Below are 13116 nucleotides of genomic sequence, written 5' to 3'. Positions count from 1 at the left end.
TAAAATATGTCATCCAAAGAGGACCTGGGTCTGACAGAAACAAGAAACACTAGCTTATCTGAAATGGAAAGCTCTGAACTCGGCCCTTTTTCTGCTCAAAAATCTTTCATAGTTTATAGAAAACTGTCCAAATACATGTTCCTGGCATTCCAGGCTTGTGAAAACACAGCCCAAGCCTATTTCTTCAGATTATACTCTAGGAGTCTCTCCCTAATTATATTCTAAGATTTCAGCCAACATGGGTTTTCTTTATTTTCATCCTCCATGCTTCATGCTTGGCCCTTTCGAATGCTGATATTCCTATTGGAAAGCCCTGTGTATCTCAACTCTCCAAAAATCTATACATTCTTCAAGACCCAACATAAACACTGCTCTACTTTCCCAAATGGAAGAAATCATTCCTTCTTCTGAACAACTATATAATTTTATTCCCTCATACAATTCAACAGTATCACTTTTTTGGTTGGTCTCTCTTTTAATTAAGATATAATTGACATATAACATTATATTAATTCCAGGTGTGTAATGTAATGATTTGGTATCTGTATATACTGTGAAATGTTCATCACAGTAAGCCTAGTTAAATATATCATTTGATCATACCTCTTTTATAGCTCTCGTTTTTCCCATTCGAATGTTAAGCCAGAGGTTACAACACAGCCACTTATAGGTTGAATATGACCCAACCACAATATTTTAAAATTCTGAATAATACTTAAAAATTAATACTTTTTAAAAAAATGAGGGTATTTCACAAAAATTTAGACTTGGGGCTTCTCTTGAAAAGTCAGATCTGACAACTCTGAGCCTGAATCCCACATGGCAATAATTTACTACAGTGGAGCAGCAACTATCCACTTCAGTGTTTTCTTATTAGCCAAGTTCACACGGAGACCTTTACTTAATCAGGTTACCTTCCTGATCCCAGTGTGTACGTTCTCTGCAGAAAGAACTGCTCTAATTCAGCTATGCATGCCCTCACACAGTCTGTCTGTCACACAGTAGGCATTTTATAAATACCTACTGAACAGCACAAAGCACAACAGTTTCCTTTCTTACCATTTCAGAAATAAGCGGAATAACTACCTCATTCAATCCATACCATGTTAATTTTTAGCATTATCGATCTTTTTGGTAATACTGTTTTATTGCTTGCTTAAGGGCTAATTTGAGAGTCACTGTAAATTTATTGCCAAATTCAGAATTTCCCAATTCAACCACAGTGAAAATACAAGCTCTTAAGTAACAAAGTGATACAAACACATGTTTAATTCTATTAACAAATATTTCTCACTAGTTAACAGTCCCAGGAATGCTGCTTTAAACTAATGCTTTGGATCATTTTCAATAAACAAAGCATAATTTTCCATATGCCAACCTGGTGAATTTAATCATACTAAAAATAACATAGCATATAGACCCACCTGGAGAATAATCTTAAAATGCAGGGTTGGGTCCACAGTTATCTGCAGATATTAACTGTCCAGGTAGTTAAGGAATTCAGTGAATGTATTCCATTTACTTCTGTGACAAGTAACAGGTTTTACGGCATTTTAAATGCGAAGTTTAACAAGAAATTAAAAACAAAAAAAAGCTGGAATTGGTTCTGAAAATGAGTCAACTGCCAGTATTGACCCAAGTGTGAATAAATGCCAAGCTCAAAGGCAATACGGCATCTTAATCTTTAAAAAAAAATTACCTGCCGGTGATCATGACGCGAAAAGGATATTGAAAAGCCATCACCACAGCTGGAAAAGTACATCAAAGTGTAAAAGAACAAATGATGTTGTTCCAGTAATCAGGCTTTTTATAGGACAGGGAAAATAATGTAAGCACGGAGTAATTTCAGGATGGCAAACAAACAAAACCATGAAATGCCTTAAATTTAATGTTTATTTTATAATACTGACAAAGTGTCTAGCATTTCAGAGAATGTCACCACGTGAGAAAATGTACATCCTCAATGAATAAAGAAATGCCATTTTAAAACAATATTGAGAAATCATACCTCTCTTAATTATTAAAAATATTAAAACTGAGTCTGGTAGGACTCTGAGGGAGAAGCAGGTTACTTTAGACTTTGCTGTGGGCATAGCATCAATCCACTGTATCTGGAAAGGACATTTAAGAGGAGCTAGAAAATTATTCATACGTCTGGATCTTGTGATTCTACTCTGAGGCTTCTGCCCCAAATAAATAATTCAAGGGGAAAAAATAATGCAAACAAAAATATTCATAAAAATAGAAACAACCTGAATATGCATAATACGGAAATGGTTAAATAATTATGATATATTTACACAAAGGAACAGTATATACTATTAAAAATGACAACTATGTAATTTAGGTAATACTCAAGTGTTTATTAGAAATCATCCTGGATGATTTCTAATCATCCAGAACATGGAGTATCCCTATACTATATATATTATATATGATGGAAATAAATAGGCATTGCTATCATTGGTTAAGAACTGCCTAGAGCCATTCTAAATTTTGCTTGAGAATTATTTACAACACCTATCCAAATGTATTGCCTAAAACATAGGCACTAATTATAATCACACATGTAGAAACACATGCCCATTATAATTGGAAGATACACATAATTCTAATTTTAATGATTACATTTGTTATAAAAAGTTACCTAACTACTTGCTTAGTTTTAAAATACCCAACTGTCTTCATTCCCATGCCCAAACTCTTCTAAATCTTCTCACCACAGGATCTTAGAGCAAGACAGAAATATCTCCTTTTCCATATTTTACAGACAAGGGAACAAACAGAGAGGTTATATAATTCTTCCAAAATGACCTATTTGCTAGGACTAGACAGCAACTTTTCTACTGTTTTTTCCCCTAAAATCATAGCTGATAGAAAAAAAAAAAACCCAACATGGAGGACTGTACACGGAAGAAAAGCACAGAAACAAGTAGAGCTTTCTGACACACATCACGTTTAAAAAAATGTCTGGAGCTTTCTTCTCATAAAATTTTATAAAAATAATTGTTTTCTCAGAGTGAAAAAGGATAAAGAGGAGAAAAACCAGTCAGGGATGGAGGGATAATGCCATTATAGATATATAATTAACAATTGCCATTCTCAAGCCTGAGGAGTATTTTGTTCTATTTGTAAGACTACACTCTATGAAATGCAAAAAAAAGTTCCAGGCTCTCTTACCTGTACAGAGGAGTCCATCTTTGTAGTAAAGTGCATACACTCTGGCACTGTGTCCAATTAATGATGAGGTCTCAAAGGCTTCATGGTCCTCCAGTTGCTTCATTCTCAAAATAGCCTTCAAATAAACCTTCTTCCAGTGCAAAGCGTCCTGAACAGAATCATCTATCTGCCAGCCCAAATTTTTACAGGCAGTCTGCCACACCTCTGTACAGGCACTTATCACCTTATTCCACTGTTTAGAGACGAGGCAGCATGTGAGTAAAGTCTGAGGATCGAGCCATTTTAACAAATAAAAACTGAGCTCCAGGGGAAGGAGTTTGAGGAAGTCCCGCTTGAGGAGAGTCTCCAGGTTATTGGAGAGATGCCTGAGCTGGACTGCCCCACTCAGACTAATCAGGTGATCCAGAGTTTCATTTTTCTGCAAGTCCGTCAGAGAAAGAAATGTAACAGAAATGTTATCAAGCCATGTCTCAAAGTCCTTTCTCTCCATAAGGTTATGGAAAAATTTACCTGTGGCACATCAAAATATTGTATTAGTTCTGCTCAAAATGACCGTTCAAGCAAGACTGCTAACAAATGAAGTATTAAAAATTAGTGTAAAAAACTTGGCATTACAACATTATGCTTAGTTACATTACAACTTTACAGTTAATACACTGTATTTATCTGAAAAATTTCCATGCACACAAAAGAAAATACATTTGTGAAATCAAACTTTAACAAATCATGACCTCAAAACATAACTCAATGAAATTTATGCTGGTGTGTGCGTGATTTGCTCCTTTTGGAGTCTAGCACATGCTACATGCATCTCCACAGTAAAAGATTTACAGAGTATTCATTCCTTATGAAACAGTGTATTCTATACAATGGAACCCCCATCAAAACCATCATAATACCATTTCCTTAATACACTCTATTTGGGCACTAAAATCACAAAAATAAGCACAAGGATGTGACAACCAGAAAACAAGTCTCCGGAGCAGTAATTTGAGACATTGGTCATCATGCTAGGTACAACGTGACCTGTTACTACAATCACAGAACTGACTACTGGCTTTTGCAATAGATATTCAGGCAAAAAGGTTTGGGGAAGAAAAATAAGCAGATGCAGTAAGTTATACGGCTCATGTATTCTGGTTCGTCCACTTCCTTTATGGCACTGCCTGTTATAACGTGAATTACCAAAGGCCTTATCTGGCCTTACATAGTCTGTTTTTATAAGCCTCATATGAGCTGGTGACAACTCTTAACCTCATGTACCCCCAGAGAGCCATGAGGGTCCTGGAAGCCTGCACAAATAAGACAAATTAGTAACTCTGATGCTTAAAAAACACCCGAAGAAAGGGACCATCATCTTCACTTTGCCGATGAGGAAGCTGCAGGTCAGGGAAGGTAAGTGATTTGCCTATAGCCAACAGAGCAGACTGAAAGCCAGTGCTCTCAAGATCAGTACTCTTCTAAACACACCAAGTGTCTCTCTCTGAAGCCAGCTACCACCAGGAGAACTGCAACCTGGTGATAGAATCTGGGAGCACCAAGCCTGATTATATACCACCTTCCCCTTTAGGGCTAGATACAACAAAAAAAATTTACAAGTATCCAGCAAAACATACTATGTCAAGGTGTCAACACACTCTTAACAACGGGGACTAAACTAACAGGAAGAGAACAAAAAATAAAGCAAATCACGTAAAAACCATCGTTCCCAAGATAGGCCATGTTGGTAGATATTAGTGCTGGGTGATGGGTACATGGAGGTTTTTTATTCTATTTTCATATGTTGAAACATTTCAATGATTAAAAAAAGAATAAAAACTTTCCTTCTAATCTGATCCCTCAGTTTCCCATCAGATTATCATACTAATTTAAAAACTTTATGTCCACATTAAGGGCTTCCCTGGTGGCGCAGTGATTAAGAATCCACCTGCCAATGCAGGGGACAAGGGTTCAAGCCCTGGTCCGGGAAGATCCCACATGCCACGGAGCAACTAAGCCTGTATGCCACAACTACTGAGCCTGCGCTCCAGAGCCTACGAGCCACAACTACTGAAGCCCGTGTGCCTAGAGCCCATGCTCTGCAACAAGAAAAGCCTCCGCAATGAGAAGCCCTCACACCACAACGAAGAGAAGCCCCCGCTCGCCGCAACCAGAGAAAGCCTGCACGAAGCAACAAAGACCTAATTCAGCCAAAAATAAATAAATAAAATAAATAAATCTATTAAAAAAAAACCTTTATGTCCAAATTAAGTTAGAAGAGGAAAATAAACTCCTTTCCATATATGTCACCTAGATCAAGGTTTACACAAATATCCAGATCTCATCGTCCAACTTTGTTAATGTTAAGGTATGTAAAAATCATCTTCATTAATTTCCCAATATCAAATTTGGTGGGAATGTTATTAGACAAAAAGCAGTCAAAGCAAATAAACCTCTTCCAATCACATCATCTGTTGTCTAATATTTTTGAACAGTGAATGGACTTTAATCCTCAGGGTTTGGGCTAGGTAGGATTTATTAATTTAAGGATTTACTTGGCTGCCAAAAAACGATGATTTCACCAAAAGTTTTATCAACTTAACACAAGATAACTAGCCTCCTGGGACTTCCCTGGCGGTCCAGTGGTTAGGACTCTGTGCTTTCACTGCCAAAGGCCTGGGTTCGATCCCTGGTCAGGGAACTAAGATCCCACGAGCCACTCGGCGCAGCCAAAAAAGAAAACAAACAAAAAACCAAAATAACAAGCCTCCTCCTTTTTCTGTATCCTAACAACCTTTTATCTATAAAATTTCTGGAGAAGTTTTACTTTAAAAAAATCATTCACAGCAAGACCAAAAAAAAAAGTTTCTGTGGACATTCACAAAATGTCACAACAGCTAATTAGTTAATACTGGCCAATTAAAAACATAACCAAAACATCTGCCCAGGCATCATTTTTTGCAGTGAAGAAGCAGGGGGGCTTCCTCTATCTCACCTGCACCGCCACACACACACAGTATGCCACAGGTCCATCACAGAAACGCTGACATTTATGTAAGACGAACTGTCGTTTAAATGGACACAACGCAAATTTATAATACCCGTGAAAACAATATCATTACCAAATAACTAAGAGACATCATACAGCATGCCAAATCAATGTATCCGTGACACTACAGAGATTATGGGACGAGTTTTCCAACGAGCACCTTTAAAAACCCAGCCATTTCTGATATTTATATACTCTCCTAACTCCTAATAAGAATTTTTCTTCCCACTCTTACATTAGAAATTGCCCTTTAAGCTACTGAACCCTTTACGGGAGGCTCTTTTCCAGTTCTTCATCTTTCACTGTCATGAAAAAGGCATCTTTTTAAAATACAGCAGGCCCCATTAACTTTGCAGAATGCACTATTAAAAAAAAAATCAGCTTTCGTTTCTCTAAAAAATTGAACTGACTCTGGAGAGAACTTTCTTAAGGTCACAGGTCTAAACTGCACTCTTAGAGAGCCTCTAGGAATATCATGTACTGGCAGCAAAGGTCCCACGGGGAAAACTTCAGGAAGTGGGATTTCAATTCAACTGAAGGAGGAGCTTTTAAAACACCAGAGCTTTCCAATAATGGAACAGCTGCCTCCGGAGTGGTGAGCTTCTCATTACTGGGAATGGTCAAGGACAGCTGGATACAGAGGCAGAATGAGGTAAATGAAAATGCTTTGGAGCAGTCAAACCTTTTACTGATTCAGCCACTTCCTCTGTGATCATGGACATGTTCAACTAACTTCTAAGCTTCCGTTTTGTCATCTGTAAAATGGAAGCTAGCTCACCTTGAGGGCTGTGAGAATCAGGACCAGAGTAGGGACATGCCTAGCACAGGGCCCTTGTAAGTTTTATTACTATGAATACCTGGCAGGAAAGCTCCACTAACATCCCTTTCAACCCTATGACATTACCACAGTTTATCTTAAGATGGCTTAAAATACACAGACCAAAAAACTCAAGTGCTCAAACTTACTGGGAATTTAATTTTATAATTAAGGGCAGTTACTGACTTGAGGCTATGATTTCCCACCAGGTGCATTTTCTCTCCACCCTCTCCACACTCCATGGTGTCTCATCCTTTATTTTCCCCCTCACTTAAGACTAAACATTAAACTTGCCCTTCTGCCCTCAATAGTAACAATCACAAACCTCTGAAACAGGTGGATGATGAAAAGATTCCTAAACTGGGAGATGGGAGACCTGGGTTTGGTCTCTGGTTCTACCATTAACTCCCTATGTTCCCTTAGGCAACTCTCATTTTTGTACTGGTTTGACAGACTAAAGTACTACTCATAGATATTACCTCACTTGATTTTCACAACCTCGTGGAAGGTATCAGAATTGCCCTTAACTAATAAATGAGGAAATTTATGGCCCCAAAGGTGGAGTGACTGTCCCAGGGTCCCACAGGAAGGAGCAGGTGCAACATCTGTCCCAGCCCCCACCCTCCAAAACCAAAATCAAACCAAACCTATACTCCCAGGTCTTACTAAAGATACAACATTCTCGATTAAACATGATGAATGCATTTTCCTCTCCTCCCTCAGGACCCGGCCTAATCAAGAGAGAAAGCAAGACACTTGTTGCCCTTGGCTTCATCTTCCCTCTCTTTTCTTATTAAGTATAGCCAGCAATTTAAGAGTACAGAGGCTCTAAACTTATCTAAATGAACTTACATACTTATATTCTGAATATTCAAGAAGCTAGTAACACTGATTGCTTCCAGAGAATGCTGGAGGGCTGAGGAATAGGGGTGAGGGTCCCTTTATGAATTTAAAACCGTGTGAATATCCGTTCTGTGTAAATCCGCCTTCAGTTTTAAGATGAATTTTTAAAAGCTTTGAAAGAATACAAATAGTGTTTCTGAAATAAGGGCTCTGCAACACCACTTGTTGCTGGGTGACCCTGGGCAAATCGCTTCACCGATCTCAAGCCCAGTTTCCTCACTTACAAAAGGTAACCACGAACAGGTAACCCTACAAGGGTTTTTAAGAGGAATAAACAAGATAATGCACTTAAAACGTTTAGCACAGTACCCGCACACTGTAAGCCTACAACAAATGCCGATTACCATCATTATTCAGCATTAACCTTGTTATCTTTATTGCAAACTGCACTACACATACACACCTGTTTCCATGGCATACCCACAATTATGGCGCAGTCCCTCACATTAGTACAGCGCTTTATACTTCATAAACCACCTCTCCACACTTCATCATCTTTCAAACTCATGGCAGCCCTGGGACATGACTGTTAACTCATTTCGCAGCTAAGGAAACTGAGGCACTAGGAGGCAGTCACTCCGAGACTCAATTCTCCCATCTCTAAAATCAACTCCAGATCCCTTCAACCCGTTCGTCGCTCCCGGGTCCCCTGCTCCCGGAGCCGTGTTCCGCGCGGCACTGACCTGAGCGAGCGCCCCGGGGCCCGGGACCTCGCGCCGGGTTCACACCGACTAGGCGCGTTCGGGCCGCCAGAGCCTCGCAGCGGCCGGGTCCGCTCCGCAGCCATGGCGCCTGCAGGGAGAGAAAGACAAACAGCCCGAGGCGCGGCAGGTCAGCAGAGGCGCGGGCGCCAGGCAACCCCCTCCCCGACCCGGGCCCGCCTCATATACAGACCTGGACCTGCGGCCGCCGCTCGGGTCCGCAGCCTCACAGGGGAGCGGCTTCCGGTGCTGCCTACGTCATCTCCGCGCGTCCCTCCACCCGCGGCGCCCGGCGGACGCGGCTGCACTTCCGGCCCCGCCTTAAAGGGGAAGTGGGAGAGCTGAGGAGCGTAGAGGGAGGCGGAGCATGCGTAGGTACGCTTAGATCTGTGGCAGATTGTTCAAAGTTTACTTCCAGGCTGTACACACGGATTTGTCCCGCAGGTTTATGTCCGTCATCCAATCTGATCTTGCACCGACTGTGCGGCACTTTTTCTTATTATGCTTACTTTACGGAGGAGAGAGGGAGAATTTAAGAGAGGTGTCCAAAGTCAAACAACATATAGACATAACATTTATATAGACAGTAAGGCACCCGTGTGTCCAGTTAGTGGTAGAGCACATCTAGGGTGCTCTTGAAACATGGGAAATAAAAAGTTGATTCTTTGTGGTGGAAACTAAGTATGGAGTCCAGAAAGGTCTCAAGAGAGCAGATTTGATTCGGTAGGCAACAGGAAGCCTCTGTGAACTTCGAAGCCAGAGAGTGACTGATGACAACATTACAAGAAAATTTAGGAAGACATGGGTACACAGATTGGATAAACTTTATGAAAGAAAAGGCAGTGCTAAGGTAATCAAGAAAACCAGGCACCCCTATCTATTTGCAGCAAATGGTCTCAACCCCAGGATGGTAGGAGTTTGATGAATGAAACTGAAAATTCCAGATGGAGCTGCCCCAGAGACAACATTGTCTCAACCTCTCATGGACAAAGAAACCAAATTGTCTAAGTTTAAGCCCAGAGGCTATCCAGGAGCAAAATTTATGGCTCATTAAAAAATGAAAAGAAAATTGCAAAATTGAATTTGTATTTAATTAAATCCAACACTTGTGTAACCATTCAATTTAGTATATGTAAAAATTCCCTTTCATTTGAATTTTTTTTAGGATATATATTCCCACTTTGTAAAAATCTCCAAGATTGCACAATGATTGTTGAGAAAACATAGCCAACTTTAAAATGTAATGAATTATTCCTAGCCAAATAACTACAAAAACTGCTATGAATGGCAGGTAGGAAGATCAACACGCAAAAAGAAAAACATGAAATATGGCCTGGCGTAGGAACCGAATGTTCATTACAACTGTTTATGTGACAGGAACATATAAATATGCTGGATGTTTTTTCTTTCCTTCCTTCCTTCCTTCCTTCTTTCTTTCTTTCATAAACTTGCTGCTCAAATGGTATTTGGAGTAATTCCTACACATTCACGCAATAGGAAAATTGCAAACATCAAATGCTTAGTTTCTCTGATTCAGGCTAAAATGGACTACACGTTTTCCATTTTGAGATAAAGTTGCCTGGGAAAGGTAGATGGATGACATATAATTTATTTAGGAATGTTCTTCCATGGCCTATACTAGGAATTCAAAATCCTTCTTGATGAGACATAAACCAAACCACACGTTTCTTTGGGTAGAAAAAAAATGCACCCACTAGGGATGACAAGTATCCCTTGATATTTAACACATTTGTTGCATGTGCAGGTACCAGGGAGCAGAAACTACTCCAACTATTTAGTTTCTTGAGATGCAGTCCTTCTGTGATGATGCTATGGAGAGATGATATGGGTGAACTAACTGTTCTTTCAATTCCCACACACATTTCACCAGGCACTTCACCAGGATCATTTTCAAGAGGTAAATAAGGTTGGAAGCATTTGAAGAGGTTTGCTTTCTAGTCTTTGTTCTGGATTCACTCTAGCTGTAACATGATCAGCACTTGCTGTCCTATGGAGCCAGCAGGTATTCTGGGACAAAAGCTCAGGTTGATTGACAAGAAACCTTATCCTTAAAGTCTCAGGCACAAGGTACTGTACCTCAGTTGCTGTTAGACTGAGTGATCCTGAGATACATTTGGGCATACTTTGGCATCTGGACTCAATAATTTCCAAAGCCCTGAAATCGTTCACAGACAACATGCAGGCAAGTTTCTTATAATCTTTGAAGCATTTTATATCTATTAAAATAAGCTTTTAGTAGGCTGAAGTTTCTTCTGTGTGTAAATCATCAGAACTGAGAAAATGGAAAGGAGTTCAGATTATAATTGTTTGTTTTGCTTTGTTGGGTTTTCCTATTCAATAGACACGGGAAAGTAAAAGATGGAACTCAGGATTCTCTAGTGGTTAAGAGTGAGCTTTGAAATCTGACAGATTTGAGTTCAAATCATGGCCTTACCTCACCCTCTTATTCACTGAGAGATCTTGGGCAAATTCCTATACTGCCTGTATGCTCAGCTTAAGTTTGAAGATAACATATCTGAAAGGGATATTACCAGGGCTGAATGAGTTCAGACATGTAAAGTGCTTAGCACAGTGCCTTGCCCCCAGCAAGCGCTCAGGAAGAGGTAAGTGTCATTAGGGGAGTCTTTGTTGATTGAAGCTCCAATGAATAGAGATTTAATTCCTCCAATGTCCCCTGGCTCTGTTATATTGCAATACTACATTGTATATGCTCTTCCAGATGGAAAGTTTCCATCTCTTTTGATGAGGTAGAGTAAGCTTGGCACAGGTATGTCCTAGATCTCTGAAGAGGTGCTATACAGATAGCAGAAATCTGCCCATATTGATAGATGCGTCAGATGGATTAGGGGACATTGTCAAAACAATGTCAGAATTTATTGTTAAATTGAAAAGTCATACTAGAAGAATGTAAATGTTTGATAGTAGCCATTGTTCAGTGGCCAACAAAAGCTACCACTCCATTGAAAAACAGCCTTTGACCTTTGTAGTTAGAGAAGAAACTGATCCAAGTGCTTCAATTCCAGAAAGAATATCATATATTTTCCTGTAGGCTTTTAGCACAACGGCACTTGTTACTTTATATCCATGTGTCTATGTCTGATTTCTCTTTGCTTCCCCAGTGTCTAACACAGTGCCTTGTATATAGTAAGTAGGCTTTCCTCCAAGCAAGAAAACAACCAGCATTTTATTCATAATGCCTGCTGTCCAGGGGGCCATGATATAGTGGGAGAGACAAATAACAGAACTAAATAATAAACACTTAAAACAGTGTAGTGCTAAGTGTTGTGAGAGGTACATATAGTGTTCAGTGGGGACGAAAACAGAAATGGAGATGGAGCTTGAATGTGTGTTCTTTTATTTAGGTGACATTCTGCAGACTTCGGACTCACCAGTGGTGTTTCATTCTGTTTAATGTTATTCTATTTCATGCCTTGCTTTTTGGGGCTGATTTTGTGGAAGAATATTTTCTGCATGCTTTGCCTTATATAGATATGAAAGTTCTTGAAATTAAGGATAAGGCAAGAAAATTGAACATGGAGCCCCTAAGAGGTAATCTTTCCAAATACTATATCCTGAGCCAGTCAGAGGTGTGTAAAGGGAAGAACATATTTTTGCTCTCTCTTATCTTCAGTAGCCCAGGAAATGGAACAAGGCGGGACCTCATCAGGAAAACCTGGGGTAACATGACCAGTGTCCGAGGGCATCCCATTCTCACACTGTTTGCTTTGGGAATGCCTGTTTTGGTGACTGCCCAGCAAGAGATAGACAAAGAGTCCCAAAAGAATAATGATATAATTGAAGGAATCTTCTTGGACAGTGCTGAGAACCAAACTCTGAAGATTATCACCATGACACAGTGGGCTGTGACTTTCTGCCCTAACGCACAGTTCATTCTCAAGGTTGATGAAGAGATGTTTGTCAATCTACCAAGCTTGGTAGACTACCTCCTCAATCTGAAAGAACACCTTGAAGATATCTATGTAGGAAGAGTTATCCATCAGGATACACCCAACAGAGACCCTAATAGCCAAGAATTTGTCCCTTTCAGTGAGTACCCAGAAGAGTACTACCCAGATTACTGCAGTGGTGAGGCCTTTGTTATGTCCCAAGATGTGGCTCGGATGATGTACGTAGTTTTCAAAGAAGTCCCCATTATGGTGCCTGCTGATGTGTTTGTAGGAATTTGTGCTAAATCCATTGGCCTAATACCCATACACAGTTCAAGGTTTTCTGGGAAAAGCCACATCAGATACAACAGATGTTGCTTTAAGTTCATTTTCACATCCTCAGAAACTACAGATGCTGAAATGCCCCTGGCATGGAAGGAAATTAACAGTGGGAAAGAATGTACGCTGTTTGAAACCTACTATGGGCTCATTTCCTGCAAACTTCTGACATACCTTGACAGCTTTAAACTTTTTCACATGGGTACCATAAAAAATAATGTCATGTATTATGGTGATTAG

General features: G+C 39.8%; 2 protein-coding genes across 3 annotated transcripts in view; one reads left to right on the top strand and one right to left on the bottom strand.

Moving 5' to 3' along the window:
- The window catches only part of FBXW2 (F-box and WD repeat domain containing 2), a 27752-nt gene extending 18870 nt beyond the window's left edge, over window positions 1-8882 (bottom strand). The window contains exons 1-3 of one of the 2 annotated variants that reach the window (XM_060154496.1): window positions 8823-8882; window positions 8612-8720; window positions 3181-3690 (exon numbers count right to left, since the gene is read on the bottom strand). In XM_060154496.1, the coding sequence (XP_060010479.1) occupies window positions 3181-3670 (490 nt within the window). In that variant the 5' untranslated portion in view covers window positions 3671-3690; window positions 8612-8720; window positions 8823-8882. The other variant, XM_060154495.1, reaches the window with a different exon arrangement.
- On the top strand, window positions 8714-13116 carry B3GALT9 (beta-1,3-galactosyltransferase 9). Its single transcript, XM_060153687.1, has 2 exons — window positions 8714-8875; window positions 12013-13116. The coding sequence occupies exons 1-2, from the start codon at window positions 8714-8716 to the stop codon at window positions 13114-13116; spliced, it is 1266 nt and encodes a 421-aa protein (XP_060009670.1).

This window comes from Lagenorhynchus albirostris, chromosome 7 (assembly GCF_949774975.1).
Source record: "Lagenorhynchus albirostris chromosome 7, mLagAlb1.1, whole genome shotgun sequence".
In the NCBI taxonomy this organism is placed as follows: Eukaryota; Metazoa; Chordata; class Mammalia; order Artiodactyla; family Delphinidae; genus Lagenorhynchus; species Lagenorhynchus albirostris.
The sequence above is the reverse complement of the archived record's forward strand: the minus strand, read 5'-3'. Positions and strand labels throughout refer to the sequence as shown.

Bases quoted from the DNA above. Each gene is read 5' to 3' on its own strand.
- B3GALT9 (XM_060153687.1), top strand. From the start codon at position 8,714: ATGGCGCCTGCAGGGAGAGAAAGACAAACAGCCCGAGGCGCGGCAGGT. The intron at 8,876-12,012 runs GTGCTGCCTACG...TCTTTTATTTAG, and splicing joins TCACAGGGGAGCGGCTTCCG to GTGACATTCTGCAGACTTCG.